Source organism: Sphaeramia orbicularis, chromosome 3 (assembly GCF_902148855.1).
Source record: "Sphaeramia orbicularis chromosome 3, fSphaOr1.1, whole genome shotgun sequence".
In the NCBI taxonomy this organism is placed as follows: domain Eukaryota; kingdom Metazoa; phylum Chordata; class Actinopteri; order Kurtiformes; family Apogonidae; genus Sphaeramia; species Sphaeramia orbicularis.
This window is the reverse complement of record NC_043959.1, coordinates 60,120,290-60,147,620: the sequence shown is the minus strand read 5'-3', so window position 1 is coordinate 60,147,620 and position 27,331 is coordinate 60,120,290. Positions and strand designations below refer to the sequence as shown.

The 27,331-nt window shown below is 37.0% G+C and overlaps 1 protein-coding gene across 1 annotated transcript in view; it reads right to left on the bottom strand.

Moving 5' to 3' along the window:
* pamr1a (peptidase domain containing associated with muscle regeneration 1a) overlaps positions 1–25,830 on the bottom strand; it is a 49,722-nt gene extending 23,892 nt beyond the window's left edge. Inside the window, exons 1-5 of the mRNA XM_030131213.1 lie at positions 25,716–25,830; positions 21,176–21,346; positions 19,432–19,557; positions 12,316–12,430; positions 3,875–4,092 (exon numbers count right to left, since the gene is read on the bottom strand). Coding sequence (XP_029987073.1) covers positions 3,875–4,092; positions 12,316–12,430; positions 19,432–19,557; positions 21,176–21,346; positions 25,716–25,821 — 736 coding nt within the window. The 5' untranslated portion in view covers positions 25,822–25,830. The remainder of the gene's footprint in view (positions 1–3,874; positions 4,093–12,315; positions 12,431–19,431; positions 19,558–21,175; positions 21,347–25,715) is intronic.
* Positions 25,831–27,331: the final 1,501 nt, after the last annotated feature.

The window sequence follows — 27,331 nt, the reverse complement described above, 5'->3', positions numbered from 1 at the left end:
TGTTTTTAATTCTTTTAGACTTCTTTCTATTTCATCAACTTGAGCCGTGAATAAAAACACCAAATACTCGATAATTGTCACATTTTTTAACCCTTTAAATGCCGTGTTTGTAATGGAAACAAACCATTTTTTTGGTACAAAAAAACACAAAAATTAATTTTTTTTTCAATATACTACATAAAAAGTGGATCACATATTATTAGGTTTTTTCATCCTGGCATATGTCAATGATTAACTCCAACATTGGTTAATTTGCATTATTATTATTTTTGGTGCTAGGTCAAATGTTCAGAAATACTAGCATCTGTCACCAAGTGTGCGTAAAATGCACACCTATAAATCAAACTATTAAATATTATATATTGATTTATTTTTCTGCTCTAATTTGATTTTATTTTTGTAAATCCAGCTCAGTCCTAATCATACAGATCAAATGTTAGAAACAGTGCGTTTTCTGCACACTTGGCAGACAGATGCTAGTCTGGTCATTTTCTTTTGTTTACAATGTGCACATTTGAGTTGGTGGGCAGAATTTTAAAGATCATGCAAAAATGAACAACTTTTGAATTCTAACCTGATTTAAATTGTGAAAAATAATATGAAGTTTTTTAAAACGAAGTGCAAAGCGTGCCTAAAAGGTGCACTCGGATGCCGGAGGGTTAAGTATGAGAATGGGAGTTAAATATCTGAAGAAAGAGAAATGGATTAATGCAGGACAAGCTTCAAAGAGGGCAGATGATGAGGGATGGATAATGCATCTGTGTCAGTAAGTGTGACTCATCGCTGCCCTGTGTAAGAGACCACACGCAGAGACAAAAGATATAATAGTGTAGGATAAAAAAGAGATTGCTGCACATTTCATGGAGGGACAAATTACCATCTGTATGTTGCTGTGTATCCATTCCATCTTAGATAACAGTGTGGGCATGCCTGTCCCCTCTCCACAGGTAGTCTCCATTCACATCAGGCATGTGTTAGATACAACTCTCCAGGGGTATGTGACACTGAACCTACGGAAAACACCTCCGCATTACTCTACCTACAACTATAATTACTTTTCACAGTGTACAGTTCACACTTTCATAAGGCATATGTTTATCACTGATTATTTTTTTGCGGATGAATGTTGTGAGAAGAGCCAGTATTGTTACATCATTACATGCATTGGCATCATTTTAACCCATAAAGACCCAGTGCTACTTTTGTGGCAGTTCCCAAATTTTCTCTATATTTAAGATTTTCTAAGTGATTTAACACCATTTATTATCAAATTATCCTCCGTATTTTGTATCTTTTCAGTGACAATCAAGTATTTTCTGATATTTAATACGATGATCATATAGATGTTCATAAAAGCTCACATTAAAGTTAAGAGTTATTGTATCAAACACAGAGAAAACTGAAAAAAGTGACTTTTTCAGTAAAATCCATCATTAACTGAACATAACCCCAGTGTGTCCATCCACTGTCGTTGATCCACCTCCATGGGTTTTACTGGTGAATCAATGTTGTTGAAGATGATGATGTTTCCATGGTAACTACGGAACCTCTGAACGTCCAAATGGGTTATATCTGATGACCATGAAAAGATGATAAACTGTATTTTACACCAATTATTTACATGTATTGATAGGATTAGTGGATGAACAGGTATTAAACAGTTTAGATCAGTAGATGCTTTTTGGTTTTTGGTGATTGTTTGGGTGTTTATGGGTTAAACAAAGTCCTAGTGTCCCAACTGTTAAGAGTGGTTGTATTGAGAAGTTTGAGCTGTGAATGTAATATGTGTATCTGTAAGAGTACGAAGAGAAGCTACCGACAAAGAGACAAAGAGAGCTCTGCTGACAGCAACACTTCACTGGTCAAAAGTATGTGGAAAAAATTTATATATATTTATATTATTGGTAACATATCATTATGGATAAAAGAAAAACCTCTGTGCGACTGCCAGCAGTTTGTACAGTTATATATTCATACACATCCCACATGCAATTCTGGATCAAAGCTATGATTTTTATCCTATTGTATATGATTATATGAACATTACAGTGTGTTTAATGGTACAGTTCAGCTGGTCTCAGAAATTCAGCTCATGCTGTATATTTAGTGATTTTTACAGCAAGATTCCTTGGTTAGAGTTAAGAAAAAGAAATGGTCTAATTCTGTTTTTCAAAAAAATGCATTTACAAAGATTTATATAATTGTTTTGGTCCTGATAATCCCACCATCACTAAATGTTTGTGATGTTCCTGAACCAGTTTTGAGATCGAGTTCTGTGTCTAGAACCAGTTCAAGTTTCTGCACCGACACTAAGCCACACTGTGAATTTCCTGGTTCTAAAGAGTGATTCTAATTCTTGTTCCTGGATGGTACGAGTCTGTTTGCAAATAGAGGCAGGCGGACTTGGTTCAACAAACATTCTGAAAGCTAGTTTGCTTTTTTACGGTCTACAGAAGCAGTGGCAACGCTAGTGCCAGCTTCAAGCATTCAACAGCACAACAGAGGCCCACTCCATTCAGTGTCTCTTTACAAAAGTTGCTCTAAGCTTTACAACTCAACATCCAAACAGAAGTGACTCACAAAGTTTTATTTTTAAATTTACTTGATGTCATGAAAATTCCCACACAGTCACAGCTGTGGTTTTGTAAACCAGCAAATGTCGGTGCTGTCTGGGAACCAGTTGTCTTTTTCTTCTGTTGAAACAAAAGCCGGTTTGAGATTAGGTACTGGACTGGCTCCAAACCATCCCTTGAACTGCCTCCATGGAAAGAAAGAAACCTTTTATATCAGGGGTGTCAAACATGTGGCCCAGGGGCCAAATGTGGCCCGCCAAAGGTTCCAATCGGGCCCACAGGATGAATTTGTGAAATGCAAAAATGACACTTAAGATGATCACAGAAAATTTGGTTCAGGTTCCATAAACACACCGGGAAAAATATTAACATAAATAACCTATAAATTCTTACACCTCCAATTTTTTCTTTTTGTAAATGTAAATATTTTCATGCAATTTTCCTGTATTTACACTAAAACAAACTATAATTTCACAGAAAACGTAAATATCCTGAACAAATATGAAAAACCTGAAATGTCTGAAGAGACGTAAATGTAATTTTGATCATATTCTGCCTGTTACTGAATATTTAGTGTATTTGTAGATCCACTGTGATCTGTAAGTTGTACAGAACATGACGTCATTATAAACTGAGGCAGAAGATTGTTCAAATTACACTTATTTACTAAACAAATGTTAGGGTGTTCATGTTATTCACATTGTTTTAAAGAACAGTTTATAGATGTAAACTTTTTCATCATGTCAGGAAATTTGGAGTTGATATTATTTATATATTATTATGTTATTATTTCACTGGTCAGACCCACGTCAGATCAAATTGAGCTGAATTTGTCCCCTGAACTAACATGAGTTTGACACTCATGTTTTAAAGGAGAGTTGGTAGATGTAAACATTTTCATCCGATAATTTTACTTTTTTCACTCTAAAGCATACAGGCAGGTTCAGAGTTGACATTATTTATCTATAATTATGTTATTATTTTACTGGTCCGGCCCATTTCAGACCAAATTTGGCTGAATTTGTCCTCTGAACTAACATGAGTTTGACAGCCCTGTTTTATACGGTATCAGACCGATGACATGAGCCAATTAAACCTAAAGTCAATGAAAAAGAACAACTATGATCGATGGATGTGTACTTGTGTGTTGCACCGACTGTTGCACAACAATTGCCCCATTGGGGACAAATACAGGTATGAAGTGACTGATTGATTGATTGATTGATTGAAGAGCATCTATTTTGTACTGTATGTAATGATGAGTGCGTACAGTTTTCAATGCTAACACTAATTGTACCTGCCTGAACTCTCCTGGAAAGTGAGAACAAAGCCGTCAAAGTTGTTGTAGCCATCAGAGGTGAACAGGATGTGCAAGTTGTTCCCAGAGCTTTTTATTGGAGGAGGTATCTGATCCCCACAAAACCGGCCAATCACAGGAGAGCTCAGATCCTCCCCATCACGCACCTCGATGTAGTCATAGCGACAGGAATGGTCAGGTTCCACACTGAGCAGCGAAAACCTGCAAAACCAAAGAGAGCTTGTATTAAAACTGGTGAAACACAGGTATAATAATGGATTGGATTTTATATTCTGCTTTTCTAGACACTCAAAGCGCTTTACATTATTGATCCATTATTCATTCGCTCTCACGTTCTCCCTCTGGTGGTGGTAAACTACATTTGTATCCATGGTTGCCCTGGGGCAGACTGACAGAAGTGTGGCTGCCAATTTGCGCCTACGGCCCCTCTGACCACCACCAAACATTCACACACATTCATACACCAGTGTGAGTGGCACTGGAGGCAAGGAGGGTGAAGTGTCTTGCCCAAGGACACAATGGACTGACTAGGATGGAGCGGGATTCGAACCACTAACCCTTCGGTTATTGGACGACCTGCGCTACCACCTGAGCCACAGCCGCCCCAATAAAAAAAATATAATATAATATATATAAATGTATAAATATAATTTAAAAAATATACACATTGTTTTCTTTCTTTCATTCATCCATCTTTCATTCATTTATCCCCTACAGCAAAGGTGTCAAATATTCGGCCCCCGGGCCAAAACCGGCCCACCATAGGGTCCAATCTGGCCCATGGGATGAATCTGTAAATGCAGAAAATTTCACTTAAGATATTAACAATCATACTTAGTTCAGGTTCTAATTCAATGTCAAGTGGTTCAGACCAGTAAAGTACAAACCATAATAATCTACAAATAATGACAACTCCAAATGTTTGTATTTGTTTTAGTGTAAAAAAGTAAAATTACATGAAAATGTTTATATTTATAAATTACCCTTTCACAAAAAAAAATGTGAATAACTTGAATAAATATGAACCTAATATGTCTTTAATATTAATCGGTGCAATGGTACCAATATTCTGTTACTCAATGTTTTGTGTATTTGCAGACCCACTGTGATCTGTCAGTTGTCATGAACATGTGCAAATGAGAAGATGAGGCACACATTTTTCTTCATACATTTTAGTTTGTTCGTGGTTTTTCATGTTATTCACATTTTTTAAAGGACAGTTTGTAAAATGCAAAAGGGCCTACCGAGTTATGAGAAGTGTTGGAGAAAATGTGAGAACGCCCTTGCAGACCATTTTCACATTTTCTGGGATTGTCCAAAAATTAGGCCTTAATGGACTGAAATGATGAAAATGATGGACACAATAATGGGGTTTGAGATGAAACATGATTTCTGCACAGTTTATCTTGGAAATCTACCACCCACAGTCAACTCTAGAGACAAATACCTGATTAATAGAATGATGGCAGCCTGGAAAAAAGCCAGAACAAGAAAATGGTTGAGCAGAGAACCCCCAACAAAGAAGGAATGGATTGGAATTATTCAAGAAATATACAATATGGAAAAACTAACTTTCTCCTTGAACCATAATTTGGACAAATTTACTAATTCTTGGCTAAAATGGACGTCTGTCCCAGAAGATGTGACGCCCCAATAGGACAGCACTTTGTTTTTCTGAGAAATACACATATATGTCAACATGTGTGTGTTTTACTGTCAACATGTGTAAATATGCATTCCAGGAAAATGTGCACAAATGTTTATGAAAATGATGGATGTAATTCTGTCAGCAGGTTTACAGGACATGATCTGATACAACATGAGAATATATGTGACTGATCTGACATGGACTGAAACAGGACCACCCCCAAACGAACCCAACCCTCTGATCAGGATGGGAGAACACTGGGACTCATTGACCCACATGTTTATCGCTGTAATTTAATTTTTGATACTGCCCTGTCTGTGCTTGTTGAAGTCTCTTGTTTCGTACGTCTTTACTTTTTGTTTTACTGTCTTTTTGTTAAAAAATGTAAAATCTGTTAAAAATAAAGTATAAAAAAATAAAGGATAGTTCGCAGATATAAACATTTTCAGAATATAATTCTACTTTTTCACTCGAAATCATAGAAGTTAGAAATAAAAAGTTTGGAATTGACATTTTTTATATATTATTGCGTGATTATTTTACTGGTCTGACCCACTTCAAATCACTTTGGCTTGAATTGTGGCCCCTGAACTAAAATGAGTTTGACACCCCTGTCCTAGAGGGTGGTGGAGGTGCTGGAGTCTATCCCAGCTGCGTATGGGTGAAGGCAGGGTTCATCGCAGGGCCGACATATAGAAACGAACCACCGATCATAGTCACATTCACACCTATGGGCAGGTTAGGTGAACCAGTTAACCCACAGGTGTCAAACATGCGGCCTGGGGGCCAAATCCGTCCCACCAAAGGGTCCAATTCGGCCCATGGGATGAATTTGTGAAATGCAAAAATTACACGAAGATATTAACAATCCTTTTAGTTCAGGTTCCACATTCAGAACAATTCAACCTCAAGTGGGCAGAATTCAGTAAAATACTATCATAATAATCTACACATAACACACAACTTCAAATTTTTCTCTTTGTTTTAGTGTAAATACACGAAAATATTTACATTTACAAAGCATAATTTCACAAAAAAAATGTGAATAACCTGAACAAATATGAACAACCTGAAATGCCTTAAGAGAAGTAAGTACAATTTTAACAATATTCTGTCTGTTATTAAATGTTTTGTGTGTTTGTAGATCCACTATGATCTGTAAGTTCTAATGTACATGTGTAAATGATAAACTGAGGCAGAATTTTGTTAAAATTACACTTATTTTTTCAGTTTGTTCATGTTATTCCCATCTTTTGAAAGGATAGTTTGTAGATGTAAACCTTTTCATAATGTAAATTTACTTTTTTTCGCTCTAAAACATAGAGAAAAGTTTGGAGTTGACATTATTTCTATATTATTCTGTTATTATTTTACTGGTTTGGCCCACTGGAGATTAAATTCAGCTGAATGTGGAACTGAACTAAAATGAGTTCGACAGCCCTGAGTTAACCTATCAGTGCATGTCTTTGGATGGTGGGAGAAAAGTGGAGTACCTAAAGAGAACCCACGCAAACATGGGGAGAACATGCAAACTCCACATAGAAAGCCCCCCCCCCCCCCCCCCCCCCATCAGCTGGTGTTGGACTCAAACCCAGGACCTTCTTGCTGTGAGGCGACAGTGCCTGTTTTATTTCATATATGCTTTATTCTGTCATTCTGCTTTTTCATGACTTTATCAGCTTGTTTCTAAAAAATATTCAGATCATCATTTTTTAATCAGTGCTATTTTAAAAGGCAATATACTGAGGTTCTGGGGCACCACAGTCAGAAGTACCCAATTCCCACAAGACACTGTGACTGTAGACCTCCGCTTCAGGACAGGAATCCAATCAAAACTTTAAAACTTTAAAGGTAGTTAGGCCAATGATAGCTAACCCAAAGTTAGATGGCAGGGATAGGTTTCTCTATGAATATGTAGGCTAAATATTAAACAGTGTGTGGGATTATTAGGCATAATTATTAATGGTATAAATAGTTTAGCAGTGAAAGGTCTATGCACGCAAATGACTATACTACAGATAATACTGAAATAAAATATAAAAATAAGAATAAAATAAAAATAAATGAATAATAAATACATACATACATACAAACAAACATATATACATACATACATACAATAAAAAATTAACCCTCTGGTATCCCGTCCAGTAAGGCCCTTACTAAGCACCAAGTGTGCCTTTTTGCACACTTAGGAATAATGTCAAAAAAATTTTCATACAGTTTGTTTTTAGTTCTTTTACACTTTTTTTCTATTTCATCAACTTGAGCCGTAAATAAAAATACCAAATACTCAATAATTGTCACATTTTTTAACCCTTTAAATGCTGTGTTTGTAATGTAATTTCAATATACTACATAAAAAGTGGATCACGTATTATTTGATTTTTCATCCTGGCATATGTCAGTGATTAACTCCAACACTGGTTAATTTGCATTATTATTTTTGGCGCTAGGTCAAATGTTCAAAAGTACTAGCATCTGTCACCAAGTGTGCGTAAAATGCACACCTATAAATCAAACTATTAAATATTATATATTGATTTATTTTTCTGCTCTAATTTGATTTTATTTTTGTAAATCCAGGTCAGCCCTAATCATACAGATCAAATGTTAGAAATAGTGCGTTTTATGCACACTTGGCAGACAGATGCTAGTCTGGTCATTTTCTTTTGTTTACAATGTGCACATTTGAGTTGGTGGACAGAATTTTAAAGATCATGCAAAAATGAACAACTTGTGAATTCTAACCTTATTTAAATTGTGAAAAATAATATGAAGTTTTTTAACAGGAAGTGCAAAGTGTGCCTAAAAGGCACACCTGGATACCAGAGGGTTAAAATAAAATCTAATAATACTAGAAAATAAAATGCTACAGATCAGACGTGACCATACTGACTAAGATAAAGGCAGCAAATCACTGGCAAATTAATAGAGACATGAAACATGCCGTAGTGAATCATGATGAAACACATGACAGATTGCTTTACAGCAGGATATACGTCAGCTCACAGGGTCTGGAGCCTTTAACAGCTTTATATATCAATCTGCTGTACAATGACAAGACGACATGCATAAAACAGTCCTCACAAATGCCACCTAGATCTTTCCACACGTCTGATATGCACTAGTGCAAAGGTCACTGAGGAAACCCATTGGACTATGTTGTAAATATGGACAGTGTTTCAAAGATTTACCATCAGAGAAAGGCTTCATCTGTGGAATAACATGGAACTTACCTGGAAAGTCTACTGGAGGCCATTTTAAGAGGTTTTTTTTCCTCCTCTTTATGTTGTCTGGTTTGAACACTGTGACAAGCTCTGAACATATCAAACACATCCTCATTATTTTGTTTTTTGTTTTATCTGAAGATGTCCAGATTTTTTTTATTTTATTTTTTTTTTTTTTTGGTGCATGTGTGCTGAAGACAGCTTAAAGGGGACCTGCAGTGAATTTTCATTGCTAGGAATTTCAAAAGATCATGTATAATGCAAGGTTATAATCGTTAACGAAAACTAACGAAATGACGAAAACTAGAATTGTAAAAACATTTTCGTTAACTGAAATTAATAAAAACTATAATTAAAAGAAAAAAATGATAACTAACTGAAACTGTATTGTGTGTTTACAAAACTAACTAAAACGTACAAAAATTATGGATCAAATTCCTTCATTTTCGTCTTTGTCAATGTTGGACTGATACAAAATCAATTTATTTCACTCTAGCAATTTTCTATGCTGTCATCATACGACACTTTTTGGTCCGTCACTTGTGTTCACTTGTGGTTTCCAGTCGTCTTCTGGTCCCCACTCTACCTGGAAACATGGAGACTAAAGCAGCAGAGTCCTGTCTGGGATTGATTTGAATACGACAACTAAACTAAAACTAAACTAAAACTAAACATTCCTTTAAAGGAATTTTTAAAAGGATTCTTTATCTTTGGGAGATAGGGATATTTTCAACATATGTATGTGGAACTCCACAGTGAATGGTCAGAGTACTTGGTGAAAAAAAATACAAAATACGTTCCCAACAGGTTCTACAAGATATTGAAGGTTGATCTGGATCCTCACCAAATTCTGGATACCATGATCCAGAACAGGATAAAATAGTGGAGTTTTGGAATTTTCATTCAACTAATATATTTGTTATTTTTATATCTTGGCAAAACACATGAAATAGAGGAAAACACAATAAAAAAGATGATAATATCAATGCTAATGGTCTAATTGGCGTGTTATCTGTACGCATTATAAGCTTTCAACGTGTATATTTACACCTTGTAAAAAACATGCCATTAGCGCGATTAACACGATAAGCGGCTAGCGCGATTAGCGGTTAGAGTTAGGGTTAAGGGTTAGGTTTAGGGTTAGGTATGATTAGCAGGGATTTTTAAAAGGATTCTTTATCATTGGGAGATAGGGATATTTTCAACATATGTATGTGTAACTCCACAATGAATGGTCAGAGTACTTGGTGAAAAAAAATACAAAATACGTTCCCAACAGGTTCTACAAGATATTGAAGGTTGATCTGGATCCTCATCAAATTCTGGATACCATGATCCAGAACAGGAAAAAATAGTGGAGTTTTGGGATTTTCATTCAGCTAATATATTTGTTTTCCTCTGGACAGAAGTTCTTAGTCCCAGGTGCAGGACACAGCGTTATAAAAACAGCTTTGTTCCTGTCGCCGTCACTGAGCTCAATAAGAAATAGTGACATTGCACTTTTCTAACTTATTTTGTTATTTATTCCATTCCTTTGCTCTATTTATTATTATTGTGACTTCAAATTTTACAATTTTAAAAGTTTTTAATTTTAGGTTCTTATCCAGGTTTTTATCCCAGATTGTTTTTATTTTCTCTTTTCTGGTTTTTATTGTGTTTTATTGCATCTTGTTTTTATTTATTTGATCTTGTTTATTTTATTCTTTGGTAACACTTTACTTGAAGGTCTAGTTTATAATGCATTAAGTGCACATTCATAAGACATTATGATGTATTTATAATGCATTATAAAAGTCATTACAACAGTTTAGGATCATGTAAAACAACTTATATCAAGGTTAATAAAGGATTGTAAGTGTAGGCCTAATGTATTATAAATTCAGCTTTCATAATGTTTTTTACATCCATACCAAAGTGACAAGTGTTTGTAGGAAGAATCTCAAGTCCTGGGTTACGTAACACATGATCAGTTGTATGATGTAATACAAGTATGATGACGTATGAGCAGTATCTGCTGTCTCTAAGTAAAGTGTAAGTCAAAAATTATACATCAAAGTGTTCTTAATAACTCTTTATTTTGCAAAAACAAAACATTAAAAGAACAGAGACAGTAAATAGAAGTGGTACATGTTGCTTTATACATAAATAAAAAAATAATGTGGCAGCTCTAAATCTTTGTTAATTCAAACACATTCTTTGTTTTTTTAATAAATATGAAATCCCTAAAATAGATGGGCATAGGGACCAGTGACAAAACCTAACAAAAAGTTCTCCTCATAAAAAAATAAATTCCTTCACACTGCTTTGGTGTGGATGTATAAAGCATAATGAAAGCTGAATTTATAATACATTAGGCCTACACTGATAATACTTTAATAACCTTGGTAGAAGTTGTTGTACATGATCCTAAACTGTTGTAATGACTTTTATAATGCGTTATAAATACATTATAATGTCTTATGAATGTGCGCTTAATGCATTATAAACTAGACCTTCAAGTAAAGTGTTACCTATTCTTTTCCTTATCCATGCTGCTATACCGATGAATGGTGGAACACTGAGCACTTTTTGTCTTTTGTCCTGTCTGTAAGTGTGATCAAGTGCCTGTCTTGCATGTTTAATGTATGTATTGTAATGCCAAGGCAATCAGCTGGACTGCAAAACAAGTCTACCTACGGGTACAAATAAAGTAACCTTGACCTTGACATTGTTATTTTTTTATCTTGGCAAAACACATGAAATAGAGGAAAACACAATAAAAAGAGATGATAATATCAATGCTAATGGTCCAAATCCAAAGTCCAGGTATTACTTTTAGTAGATTACAGCATGGCAGACTGAGCTGCCTTGGTGGAAGTCTGTGCTCTCTGACAGCTTTTCTAGTTTACAATGTTTTCATTAATACAACACACAAATTGACCATTACTTTTCTATTTTTCGGATACAATTAATTGCATCACTCATAAATCTTTTGGAGGAAGTAAGATAACGTTTAGTTAAGTTGGTTGGCTGATTTTCTCAGGTGGTTGAAGTGTTTTATACTTGGGTCAGCAGGTTAAATATAGTGGTAGCATGGGAGGTAATGTCATTTTTCTATCCAGTACAAATGATGCAGCGATAACGATGTGGGCTCATGCAGGGCTGTGTATCCATTCTGTTTTGACCTAAACAACAGCTGACAGAATGATGCTGAGGTGATCCCATGTGTGGGTAATTTCAGATTCTATTAAGGTGCTATCCTCCCTTAAAACCCTGTTAGTCTGCCCTGTTTTCTAAGGTAAAATTAGCTTTAGAACTGCTTTGAGTAAAACCTGTCATGAGTCCTAATTTTTTTTTTTTTAAATGATCCTCGTCACATAGATGTTGATAAAAATGTTACAACGTGTTGACGAACTAGATCTTATTTTTCTGAATCATTGCAGTCCAGAAAACACAAGTGCACACAGTCACTGGGGGGGGGGGGGGGGCTAAACCTTGAAGCTCAGGGCTTTCCTGCTCATGTTTAAAAACTTGGCATTATATCTGACGTGCGGTAAAGTAACCCACCTGAGCTCCATGGTGTTCCCCCTCTCTGCGTGCAGTCTCCATTCACACCGGGCGTTGGTGGGATAACTCTCCAGGGCTATGTGACCCTGCGCTCGCTGCAGAACAGCTCCACATGCTACCCACAAAAACAACGGTCATTACTTTTCACACAGAAAATTCCACCTTTACGGATAAAAACTGCAAGGATTTTTTGGTAACACTATTATAAGTCCACACTATGAAGCATGAGTTAAACATTAACAAATACTGAAGTCATCATTTATTAAGCAGATTTCTGACCTGAATACTCATTAATATATGGTTTATAAACACAGTTATAAAGGTTTTACTGATCATTCATCAGTTCATCCACATTGTGCTTAATGATTGTATTTTCATCCTTTATAAATTATGGATTCAGCATTTAAATATTTAGTATTCCATCACTTACAAACCGGTTATGATGTGCATTTCTGCTCACACATACACTATTCACACATGTACTAATGGTGAGTGAATATGTTAGTGTGTATTTTAGACTAACTCACACATTTCTTTTCCAATAGATGTCCTATAAACAGTTATTAAAACAGGAATTCATTCTTTCAGGTAGTTCTAAAGCACTAACTACTCATTAATTCAGTCTGTGGTGTGAGCTCATCTAAAGTGTGCACTATCTGTGACATATAAAACATTAACAAATGAAATTTAAAGGTTGGCAATGTCTAAAGACTCACAAAAGTTTCTGTTATTCTAACAAAGGAAAGACACAGCACATGGGATTATTAAAACAAACTGCATGACTGAATGATGAAGGATTAAGAAGGATGAGTAAAACATTTAGAACTGTGCTTATAAACCATATATTAATGAGTATTCATGTCAGAAATATGCTTTATAAATGATGAATTCAGTATTTATTAATGCTTAACTAATTCTTCATTCTAATTCTGTACTGCGTTTTTAAATTGTTTGCCAACTGTTTTATGTAATGTCCTGTTTTTACATTCTGTACTTACTGTTGTCTGTTTACCCGCCCAGGGACTGGAGATGTAAATTAGCTCTTAGCTAACTCTGGTGCAATTGTCCCTATCAAATAAACAATAAAGTAAAGTGGAAAACAGAGGTGATCTGTGGTTTTAGGGTTATTGTTTTGTGTCTTAAAACAGCGCTAAGCTAACAGAGCTATAATGTAAACTATCAGCTGATAGTGGTGGTATTTTAACTGAGTGTGTTTTGGAGGAGAAAACAGGATGACACTATAAAACAGATGTCTGTCAACAATGAGCTTCACACAATATTTAACCAGTGACACAATCTGTGGAGGTAGCATGAACATGTTGTGTTATGGCTCTTGACTTCCCTCATGCTGTTGACAGTTCGATCAGTTTTTTAGTTTTGATGCTACACAAAACTTCTTTAATATCATTCTAACATCCACATTTGCAGGTGGAAAATGAAATGAGCAAAAGAACTAAAAAATAAAAAGGACCTGGTTTGTGTTGAAATTATGTTTATAATTGACAGTTATTAAGGATTTCGAATTTTCGAAAGCACTTTAACACGAACCCTCTCAGTGAGGCATATTTAAGCCTATTTCATTGAAATGTTTTGCTCAAAACAGGTTTTACTGACGTCATTAATTGTACAAGGACACATATTTTTCCTTTGTGTGTGCATCCAACTGACAGTATATGACCGCAAAGCATCCAAGTGGCAATTTTACCTCAGGCCATGAAAATGAAGAAAGGAAAAACACCATGAGACAGAATCACAGGGATGGAAAGCAGGTAAAAAAAAAAAAAAAAGAAAGAAAAAAAAAGAAAAGATGTTTCTTCTACAAAAGCACAAGGCAGCCGGAGGTTTACAAGAACACACTTCATTTAAACTGATGATAAGACCTGTTAGTTGCTTAATATGTCATTATTTGTGAATTCAAGAAAAGAAAAAGAGGAATTTGTGTCAACATTTAAGTATTTCAGGGATTATAATTTATGCTATAGACTGACAAATACCCACTGAGCTCAGTAGACTTCACAAGCAGTGTGTTGTCGCCACCAAGTGTTCATACCCTGTATAGCAACTTATACAGGACTAACTGGAATTTGACCTTCATGAAAAACAACAAAATATTTAGGAAAACATGTAAAAGCAACCCATTGGTCAATAAGTCAAAACACAGTAACAGATATTCACTTCAAGATGTAAAAACAGACATATTTGGTACAATAAACAGCCTAAAAGCAATGTACAATCTATTTCTTTGTATTGTCACATTGCAGTGATCATTGCAAATAACATGAATTGCATGTGTTAATGATGAAAATGCAAGATGATGACAATAATGTAAAACAGGTTGAATTCATTTTAACAGTTTTTTGACCAGTGTTGTAATTTACTGGCATGATTTTAATCTAAATAATCACATAAAAGCAGTAATCCAAAACAGCATTTTGTCATAATTATCTTAAAAATACAAGTAAAATCAGGGACTTCAAGTCGAAAGCTGACCTGGGAAAGCTTATTTTAATTTCTATCAGTGTTTAGCTCCAGTGTAGTCAAAATACACAGAAAATGTTAAAAGTGTAACTGTCATTTTCTGTTATGACAACCGCAGTGTAACAACTTTAATGAATCACAGAGAAATGTATCAGTAAGGCTACGTTCAGACAGCAGGTCTTAATGCACAATTTAGATTTTTTGGTGAAATCTGATTTTTTTGTATGTGCTCGTTCATATTACACATTAACTGCGACTTCTATCAGTTTTGAGTATGAATTTAATACGACCCTGAAGTGACCCGCGTGCACAAAAGAGGTCCTGACGTAATACGAGACCACGCAGACATGAACTGTGTTTATGGAAGTAACACTTCTGAGACGCAGAATTGTGACGTTTGTCGCATTTCAATGATGCAAAGGTCGGATAAATGTGACCTGGCCGTTCAGACTGAAGCTGCATTACAAAGTATCAGATACTTATACTTATTTAGGACCGCATATGAAAGTGGCCTGGGTCAGATTTGTGCTGTTCAAACTGTCTTAAACAGATCAGATTAGAGATGTAACGATATGAAAATTTCATATCACGGTTATTGTGACCAAAATTATCACAGCTGTCAATATTATCGCGGGATTGTTGAAATGTGCTCAAAATGTTCAAAAAGTACTAATACACACACACTGAAATAATTTAACCAAGTTGTATTTTGAAAAAAATAAAATAAAATAAAATAACACATACAATGTGAACAAGAGTTTCACAACTTTACACAAAAAAACAAAAAGAAAAGAACACTGTCCACCACAAAGGACATTCCATAGACTCTGTTCCCATCGTTCATTTCAAAGAGCCGTTCAAAAGATTCGATTCATTTGTGAACGTCACACCACTGCCATTTTGTTTGTTTACTTACGCAGCAATAGATAAGAATTCAAATAAGTTTGGAGGACCGACACGATATAGAGGTCTTCAAGGATCCCGGAGGCAGTTTTTACTTATCACCCTATGAAATTTTTATTCATTTCTTGAATTTGGCTGCAGCTTTTTTGAGTTTTACCAGTAGTTTTTCGTAGAGTTTTATTTTGTTTGAGTGTTTTCAGGTGTTATGAGGATAGCCTTGGTTCATAGAAGCTCAAAACAATATGAAACATAATTCAGAAAAATATTTATTACAAGGTTCCATAATGCAGTCATTTTGTTCTTGCACACTGTGAAGCATTAACACTGGGGGAAGAAATAGGATTTTAGTTGTAGTCGACTATAGTAAACCTATAATAAACCAAAAAACAACATGAATGATACTTTATGTATGTGTGTATTCATTTATTTAACCTCCTCAGACCCAGCTATGGGTGTTCTGTCCAGAGTTTCACAACTTTGTACAAAAAAAAGAAAACTGTCCACCACAAAGGACATTCCATAAAAATGTATAAAACTGTATCTGAAAAAACGGTTGCATCATGATGTTTCCAATATAGGCACTGATTTCATAAAAAAAAAAAAGCTGGTACTTTGCCGACACTTCCTGGGTCTGAGGAGGTTAACATGTAAACATCAAACATACAAATGTGCATTAAAGATGGCACCTTATGGACATAAGAGATATCTGCACTAGGGGTGGGAATTGATACGATTTGATCAATATCAATGCCATTATCAATTCTGCTTACCAATCCAATTCCTTATCAATTCTCCTAATGATTCCTGAGTGTTTTATTTTATTTTTTTTTTATTTTTCTACATCAAATCATTCACAATGTCACAATGAGTGGACCAGGTCTGTGCGAGTGGACCGAGAGGAGCAGGGGGAGGGACTCCACAGCGGAGGTCCTGCAGGCAGACGCTTTAGAGCAGGAAATGAGCAGGATCACCAGGAGTTTTCAAAATGCGGTAATCAAATACAGTTTTCATGACAATTAGAATTTAAACAGTAATACTAACCGTCGTGAAGTTTAATCTTATACCAGTAATCGTTACGTCCATAGATCGGATATAGGTCACATATGGGCAAAAAAATCAGATTTGGGCCACATTTGGCTGCAGTCTGAACAAAGCCTTATTATGTTTAGGTTGATTGCAATGATTTGTTAAAAATGCAGGCGTCCTGTGTTTGGTAATAAATGTAGGTCCTGGGTACTCTGGCAGAAACAGACATTAATAACCACGAGTGAAAACAGTGGTTATGTCATACACTGTAAATAACTGAGATCATATGTCACTTAAATACTTGTTTATCACCTTCACTTAGTTTTTCAACCTTTGTCAAGTGACGTAGGCATCCTGAATTCCCTTTGACAGGTCTATTCCCCTTTGACAGATTTTCACCTGCTTTTTCATATTTGACCTTTGTTTCTGTCCGTTTACACTGGCTCGCTTTAACCCATAAAGACCCAAACCATGTACTGATTTAAAGTGTTGATCTATTAATCCTATTAATACATGTAAATAATTGGTGTAAAATACAGTTTGTCATCTTTTCATGGTCATCAGATATGACCCATTTGGACGTTCAGAGGCTCCATAGTTACCGTGGAAACACTGTTATCTTCTACAACATTGATTCACCAGCAAAACCCATAGAGTTGGATCAATGACAGTAGGTGGACACACTTGTTGTGTGTTCTGTTAATGATTGATTTTTGTTGAAAAAGTCACCTTTTCTTCCGTTTTCTCTGTTTCTGATATAACAATCAACTTTAATCTGAGTTTTTATGAATATCTACATCATTTGTGAATTGAATACAGGAAAATACATGATTTTCACTGACAAAAGGCAAAATACAGAGGATAATATTATAATGAATGATGATAAATCACTCAAGAAAGATTAAATAGAGAAAAAAAAATTCATTTGGGAACTGCCACAAAAGTAGCACTGGGTCTTTATGGGTTAACATCAACCAGTGGAACCAGTTTGGAAGTTAATTAAATAAATAAATAAATAAATAAATAAGAAGTGCTTCACACATTATCTGTACAGTTTTTGAAATCAACCAATTCAAAAAAATTTAATGCTTGTCTCTTCTGTGTGAAAACTGGTTTAGTGTTTTTTTTTTTTATGTATTATAAGTTTTATATGTACGTTTCCAAACTCCCCTTAGTAAATTATTTTTTGAACTATGGGAGAAGAGTACAAGATGGACAGCATTTTCCAGATTTCATCACAAAGTGAAATTTTATCCCACTTGGTCGAGGTTTTTGTACATATTGTGATGCTTTTGCATCATGTTATGTTACATAGTGTTTATATGATAACACACATGATTTTATTCATTTATATCTTCTGACTATGAGATCATTTCAATCAACTACGACACACTCTAAAACATTTCAGATGAATGTGATGTTTTAGGAATTAGAAAAAAAAAACAATCCCCAAAGACAACATGCTGGCACAAGACCTGAGTTATTTGCGTGGTAAAATATCCAGCCAAAGATCAGCTGGACCGATTGGAAACAGCTGTTTGCCAAAGGTTTAACAAGCATCAGGTCGTCTGTTTAGTGTTGGAGGAATTCAACAGCTGACATATTTTACACTGAAGCCCCTTTTCCATCGCAGGAACTCTTACAGTGTTTCCACTGAAATTACTTTCCCTCCAGTCCAAACTTTCCCTGAAAAAAGTTCCTGGTAGGGGGGTAGGCCTGTTCAGATTCCCCTAAATTGTTGGGGGCGGGGCTATGTGCTGAAGAACACTGATTGGTGGAACACATTTGTAGCATTCCACACCAACATTAGCCCACTGTAGCCAGTTTGTATGGTGTATTTATTTATTCCATTTCTTTAAGCTTCACTGTTTGTGTTTTCATTATTTGGAAAATGGAGCAAAAAAAAAGAGAAGCTGGATGGATGGATGGATGGATGGATGAGTGGACGGATGGATGGATAAATGAATGAATGAATAGATGGATGGATGGATGGATGGATGAATGAACAGATGAGTGGACAGACAGATGAATGAATGAATGAATGAATGAATGAATGAATGAATGAATGAATAGATGGATAGATGAATGAATGAAGGATGGATGGATGGATGGATGGACGGACGGATGACGATGTCCATTTGTCGTATACATTACTAAGCTGAAGCCAAGCTGTGCGTATTCATCTCGCTCCCTCAAGTGCGTTGCAATAATCTGTCTGTCCACCAGAATGTGCTCTGAACGAACGTATTTGCTCAGTTTGATCTTTTTTGCTCTGTTTTCCAGTTGAATACGCTCTTTTAGGCGTATTTTTCTGAGCCGTGCTTAGCGTATCCAGCTGGAGTCCAGCTGAGCCCAGACTGTTCTATCAGTGTCTTTGTGTGTCCATTAAAATCTGTTAAAGAGCGTATTCTGCAAATACACTCCAAACCTAGACCTCATCACACATACGCTGAATACGCTCAATAGAAATTCAGCAGCACTTCAAGTCACCGACTCCAGATGACCCAGCCTCATTTAGGTACAGCGGAAACCCAAACACTACCAGGAAGTCTGTTACCAGGTAAATAAGTTCCTGGGAATCTGGTGGAAAAGGGGTTATACTGGATGACGATACCAGACCCGTGAACATTATCAGATTTCTTTGACAGATGTGGGTCATAATCTTAAGCCCGTGTATAGAAAGAAAAAGCAGTAAACACAGAAACTCACTTTTACAGTCGCCTCCACTCCAGCCTTGGCGACACTCCGTACAATACTTTCCATTGACGAAAAAGTCATCATTGGCTCTCCATGTCCCATTGTGGCAGGATTTACAATTCTCAAACAGACTGCAGCCTAGAAGAGTGGAAGGAAGGGTATAATTAACTCTTGGTGCTAAAAACTCTTTTTTTTATCTTTATTTCAAAGATTACAGTTAACAAAGAGCAAAGGTACAATCGACAAGGCCACAGGAACTTAGAACAATCTTAACATACAAAGTAAAAACTAATAAAATGTAAAGAGATTCTTAGACATTAGTTCTCTGTAAAAAGTTTTTCATATAGTTTGACAGTCTTTCACATTTGGGGGAGTCTAAAGCCAGTGTTTTTCAACCTTGGGGCCAGGACCCCACGTGGGGTCGCCTGGAATTCAAATGAGGTCACCTGAAATTTCTAGTAATTGTTAAAAAAAAAAAAAAACCCTACATAAAAAAAATATATGGTGAGTTGAGAGAGACAATCCATAAAAGACATGACAAACTGTGAAGCTGAAACTGAAGCACTGTGGTTCTGTTTATCTGTCAAATGTTCATTGTGGTCGGTTTAAAGGTGTGGGAGACTTTCATGACCAACTTCTCATCAAATCTGTCAAACCTCAGTCCTATCCTCAGTATCATGAATCTGTTCGTCTGTCTGTCATTCCTCACCTGAATCTCTTGCATCACGGTGAACAGTTTCTTAGTGTCATCCACCAGAAACAAACCATGTGTTTACAAACAGAGCCAGGAGGGAACTCAGGCATCTTTGGAATTTTGTCACGATGTGCATTGTGGGAAACAGAGGTTCACGCAGCCGCCTGACACCAGCAGCTGGAACAGACACGATGCGGAAACGGCAGGAGCTCCCTTCCCTCTATGCATATTCCTCCAGCCGTTTCCGCGTTTCAGCTGTTTCCACGTCATGATTGTTTCATCCATATAATATCATATGGTTGCGCTGCCGTGGCCGCACTCAGGTGGCTGCGCAAACCAACGTTATTATCGTTAATGAAAACTAAGGAAATGATGAAAACTAGAATTGTAAAAACATTTTCGTTAACTGAAATAAATACAAACTATAATTAAAAGAAAAAAACATAACTGACTGAAACTGTATTGTGCGTTTACAAAACTAACTAAAACGGATAAAAATTATGGATAAAATTCCCTTCGTTTTCGTCTTTGTCAATGTCGGATTGATACGAAAGCGATTTATTTCGCTCTAGCAATTTTAGCTAGCAGCACCATACGACATTTCACGGTCCGTCACTTGTGGTTCATAGTCGTCTTCTCGTCCCCACTCAGAGACTAAAGTTGGGAGAAAATAGCAGAGTCCTGTATGGGATTTTTTTTTTAATACGACAGTGAAGAAGATAAAAGATACAAAAAAACTATAAATTAATACTAAAACGAAACTAAAACTAAGCATTTAGAAAAAAATGAAAACTAATAAAAACAAGCAAACCTGCTTTAAAACAAATTAAAACTAACGGAATTAGAGAAAAAAAAAGTCAAAACTAAATAAAACTAAACTAAAATGAAAAACCCAAAACTATTAGAACCTCGGAGAACAGCTGTAGAATAACTGTCCACTGTGGCGATCACTATGCATGAAAGGGTTAACACCCAGCAGAAAAAAACCTACATCTGCTTTTTAGAAATTGAGGCAGTGAAGGAACGAGTGCGACGGTTCTCTGTGTGGTGGTGGAAGTGTACCTGGATGAATGATACAGGGGTCACACTGATCCAGAGCATTGCGACAACAGGGAACCGTGTAGCCCACCTTCGAACCTTTTGAGGGGCAGCGACACTGGATCAGCTGGTACTCACAACATGGACGACACATGACGCTCCACCGAGAACTTGGACAGTCGTCTGCAGGAGGAACTGTAGAAAAACAGAAGGACATGACCAGTGACGTGCAGTCAGAGGAGGCAGAGCCTCCCTTGTCAATCTTGAAAAGAAAAAAAAACTTGACTATAAAATATAATAAATGTTGATAGTTGTCAGCTGGTATGTCCTATAAACTCATTTTCAGTTCTAATCCAATATTGTTATTATTACTTTTTTTTTTGTCAAGTAGAATAGCAGAATTTCCGCATGCTCCGTTCAAATACAGGGAGGAGATGCATTGTGAGGCAGCGCTGTGCTGTGCCTCCTGGAGAACTGTCTCCTCCCCTCATGAACTCTGCTGGTACCCGATGAAAATATTGTGTGGCTGTCCCTCTGTATATCACAGTTCAAATGCTTTCAAACACTCTGATTCTATGCTCTATCCTTCCATAATCTGCATAACGTATGGAATGTATTTCTGTATTGTGTTTAGGCTCACAGATTAATCATGAAACCATAGTGAAAAAGTCACTAGGGGAGGCAAACAGTACCCCTACCTCATGATAGAAGGTCCTGTGAGTCCACAGATTCATGCGCTTATAATCTTCTTCGTTCTTTTTTATACACTTTAATTCACCAGGATCGGCGCATGGATTTCATGTACACATAAAGGTGAGACCATAAACTTTTTTTATTTTTAGTTTGAAATGGCTCTTTTTGAAGGTTTCCTGTTGACTTCCTGCCAGTCTACCTATGCTGACCTGATGCACAGCCCATATACCCAGGCCGTTCCTTTGGCTCACTCTCTCTATTCCAGTTTCTCAGGCCACCATATATTTGTAGATCTGGCTCTGAAAGAGTCAGTGCCTCCCCAGCCATGAACCCCACTGCACGTCACTGGACATGACTCCTCAAATGGAAAATAATAGAGGGTCTGCACATACGTCACTTCCCCCCCAGGCCACGCCCCTCTCAGTCAGACTGAGTGTCTTAAACAAAGGAACATGGGAAATCTGAATTTAAATGAAGGACAGTTGGACTGGACATGGATCTGTACGAGCTACCAAAGAACAAGTGGTCCATGAACACTGACATGAGGACACACATGGAGGATCCAGACCTGATCCAGGGGGGAGGGGGTCAGCGCTATTTGGACCTGAAACTAATATACATGGTTTCATCAGGACTGACAACCAGGGTCCAAAACTAGGGCCCAGAACCAGCTGATCCAAAGGCTCCAAAACTAGGGCCCAGAACCAGCTGATCCAAAGGCTCCAAAACTAGGGCCCAGAACCAGCTGATCCAAAGGCTCCAAAACTAGGGCCCAGAACCAGCTGATCCAAAGGCTCCAAAACTAGGGCCCAGAACCAGCTGATCCAAAGGCTCCAAAACTAGGGCCCAGAACCAGCTGATCCAAAGGCTCCAAAACTAGGACCAGAACCAGCTGATCCAAAGGGTCCAAAACTAGGGCCCAGAACCAGCTGATCCAAAGGCTCCAAAACTAGGGCCCAGAACCAGCTGATCCAAAGGCTCCAAAACTAGGGCCCAGAACCAGCTGATCCAAAGGTCATTTCCAGTCGAGCGTGGACTGACCCCAGTGAATATATGCATGATCTACTGGGACTGAGCAGATTTACTGAGTCTAGTTCAGATCTAGTCCTTTATCCAACACAGATACTACTGCTGTGGACCAGCAGGGCACCACTGCATTCTGGGAAATTAGCAGATTTACACCACCTGGTTTAAATTAACACATTATTCTGATAATATTATGGCTTTATTGTCGAAATATGACGACTTTAATCTCATAAACCAATGACATTTTCATTAAATTATGAGGTTTTTTTCTACGACTTTATTCTCATTGTGATTCTTTTTGTATTCAACTTTATTCTCATAAAATTACAGGTTTAATATCGATATTTTCTGACTTTATTCTGGTAGTGCCCAGTGGTTTTCTTTTCTTCTGTGGTCCTAATACTCCGTCGTAGCTTTATTCTCCAGTTCCTCCGTATTTGTAAAACTAGGTTGGCCTCAGTTTCAGTTAGTTTACTAATCATGTAGAAGCACAAGGTTCAGAGTCACAAACTGAAGACAAAAACAATGAAAGATCTGATCATGAAACCAAGAGCTGCACTAAGAAGGAACGTTAGCCAAAACAATAGGTCATTTCAGGTCTGACTGGACCCAAAAATACAGCAGAAATTAACACAGATCTAGGTTTGGTTTCCTGGATTTGTGGATCCATCTCCTTCTCTTTTCTTTGTCTTTGGGTGTCTGTAAACGATAGCTCCCACTGCTTTAAGAACCTGAAAATACAATCAATGAACAACAGCTCTGCCCCATTTTGGATTCAATATTGTTCTTCAGTTTAGACAGGATTGAAGCCAACGCTGTCACTCATCTGCCTCTGACTGACACTCAGTGGGCGGAACCGCCGTGACGTCACGTGCAGACCCTCTATAGGAGGCTGAAAGGACAATAATTGCTCACTAATGTCTCAGTTGGTCATTTCAACAGTCACCCTGTTTTTATTAACGTTAGCCTCATAGTATAATTGCCTGAAGTCATATTTGCTACCATATTGTATCTGCAAAAAATGTAGCAGCAGTGTTAGGAGAGTAAAGTTGATTTAGGAACGTAGGAACTTATGACTTAGGAAATTATGTTATGAGGCTAATGATAGGTGAAATAGTTTCAGACACACACAGTGTATTTTCAGTGGTGTTTTGAAATTGGGGTGTGGAGTAAAATCATAGCACCTAGCAACAAATTTAGCGACCATAATTTCCAGACTGTAATGCTGCGTTCCAGGCAACCCGTAACTCATGTTTTTCCAACCTTCTACTGGTAAAAACGCACTGGAATGGCAGTCAAACCTGTGACCTCCCACCTGTTTTACTTTGTACAATGTGTACAATTAATACTAGGATAACGACACACAATCAACTTATTTATTAGATCTCAGGTGAACATGCTACAGCGACAGCAGAAATCCTTCAATGACACACCCCTTCTTACTCTGTGCACGTGATATAAAACAATACACTACATATCCAATAGGTGGCAGTAGAATATTGTGTCACTTCTTAAACTTAGATATTCTGTATAGAATATTACACCACCATTTTGTGCTCAAATGAAAAATGGAAAAAACGGATAACGACCATTTCATCTGATTTTGCTATTTTCAATATAGTTCAGTTGTCTGACCCAGAAGAAGTCGTTACAAGGGAAGAAAATAAACAGACGGAATCATGGCCGGACTGGAGGAATATTTTGCTATAATTAAGCAGCTGTTTGATACGTACGGAAGCGTACTGCATTCACACAAATATTAATTCGGCTCTGTTTTTCTGAATTAATTCAGAAAAACAGCCGAATTTAAATTTTTTCACAAAACAGTATCTTGTTAATTTAGAAAATTCTGTTTTTTTTTTCATTTTTTTCTCTAGTAATGACTACTTCCAGGTCAGACAACTTGACTATATTGAAAATAGCAAAATCCGATGAAACGGTCGTTATTCATTTTTTCCATTTTTCATTTGAGCACAAAATCGGGAAATGGAAAAACAAACCATTATCCATTTTTCACATTGTGGTTTTGAAAATTAAAAACAAAAAAAAGAGTGTTGTTTCTGTTTTTTGATTTTTGGTTTTAAATTGAAAAACAAATGAACAAATGATATATGGATTCAACCTGTAACTGGTGTTTTTCCATCCTTCTACTGGTGAAAATGCACTGGAATGTCAGTCAAACCTGGGACTTCCACCTTTGAACTTGTACTAGATCCATGTTCTCCCAGTTCTGAGTTCTAGTTTGTTAAAATGTGAGAACAGATTAGCAGTATTTAAGAAAAGTGTTTTATAGTTTTCACACAGTATGTCAGTAAATGATCATCAGGCTGCCTTTGTAAATATGAATCTGTTCTTAATTGCTTCCCTGGGTACACAAAGGTTTAATAAAAATAAAAAATGCATGGTGTCCAGCTGAGTGGACATTTTTATAACCCCATGAAAAATAGGTTCATTAAAAAAAAAATTTTAATCACATTGTTTTTTTCATGTCCACAGAGGAAAAAAAATCTTGATTAAGGTTCTCATTATTCATGCATGAAAGGGTTAATGTGAGGCCTAATTGTGTATTTCCTTGGCGTACCCCTGTGCATAAAATTGGACCGACATGCAGCACCTTTCTTAGGAAAAGAGTCAGCATGAACTGAAACAGCAGGAGAAGTGAGTCATCATCGTGAAATAACTCCACAGTTAGTCAGTCAGTCAGTTTTGGCTGTTTTTCTGCTAAAAGTTAGAACAAACCGAAGGAAAGTAGATACTGGGGATAGAAAACACCAAGTTTCTCTCCACAGGAGTATACAGTAACAACAGTAATCACAGCTCCTGTCAGCGGGTGTGTTGTACTTACCATATGGCCATGATTCTACACACAAACAAGTAACTAGAAGGAGGTAGTGGATTCTGCAGTCCAGGAGAGCTGGCACAAACGTTTGCCTTGTCAGGAAAATGAGCATGTTTGCATCTGAGCTCCCACTTTTAACTTCCAACAAAGCAGCACCTACAGACGTTCCAACACGCTCACCGTGTGACGTAGCAGTGGATGAAGAAGTCTCATTTTAGTGCCTCTGGATGAGATCTTTAACCCTTTCATTCTATAATGTTTTCATTGGTTCAAAGCTGCACATGCTCAGTAAAATGTTCATGTTGCACTAGTGCTAGCTCTACTACCGGCTCCCCTGTCTCTGCTCTAGTTGTGAATCCAGAATGAGTGCACAGCTGAAGAGTAACAAGGGAAAAATCCTTATTGGCAAAGGAAGTGGAAAGTGTATTTGAGGGAAATAAAGGCATGCTAATGAGGAAAACAGCGAAGAATGATGAAGGAAGTCCAGGGAAAAAAACTAAGTCAGAGAAAGATTCAAGCAAAGTTTAAGCAGCTGAGTCTCTGAAGATCTAACTTAGATATTCAGATAGGTTTTTTTTTGTTTTTTTTTTACTTCAAAGGTTTTGTGTATATTCTGGAACTGCTGGCGTGTGCTGTCTGTAACTCATTAACCCAGATGTTTCATCGGATGCCAGCTGACACACTGGACATGACAATTTCACCACATCCTGGAAGACACATAACAGATGTCCTCTGGAACGACCCCTTTATGAGCTCAGTCTCCATAGATTTGCCTGAAGGAATGGGGCTGACAGACTCGTCACAGCCTATTTCATGTACGTCTCTTTTCCATTACCTAAGCCACTGGCCACGAGTTTCCATGTTTTGATACCTGTTCTCTCCATAACAACAATCTGGAAGCAGACTGCAGTTGTTTGCCCGTTTATAAAGATCATAATCTGAAATACTACAATATACCGGCTTAAAATGAAGCTTATTCAACAGTTCAACTGCATATAAAAATTCTATCAAAATGTTATTAATCTCAGAGAAAAATGATTGGGTGTTACAGTCGCTCCATCATGTATAATAATAATAATAATAATAAAAATAATAATAATAATAATGGATCGGATTTATATAGCGCCTTTCTAGACACCCAAAGCGCTTTACATTATTAACCCATTATTCATTCACTCTCACATCCTCCCTCTGGTGGTGGTAAACTACATCTGTATCCACAGCTGTCCTGGGGCAGACTGACAGAAGCATGGCTGCCAATTTGCGCCTACGGCCCCTCCCACCACCACCAAACATTCATACACTAGTGTGAGTGGCGCTGGAGGCAGGGAGGGGAAATGTCTTGCCCAAGGACACAACGGACTGACTAGGACAGAGCGGGATTCGAACCGCCAACCCTTCGGTTATTGGACGACCTGCTGTACCACCTGAGCCACAGCCGCCCCTATATAACAAGTGTTCAGAGAACGCAAACCTCCGCCAAGCACCCCGAACGGTGTGTATGAAGAATTTGCTCGATTAAATTATTAATTGTCGGTTAATTGCCCTTTTCCGCCCGACCACACCTGTCCGAAGGCTGCCGGTTTGTTGCGATGCCGTGGCTGGGATAGGCGGTCATTGAA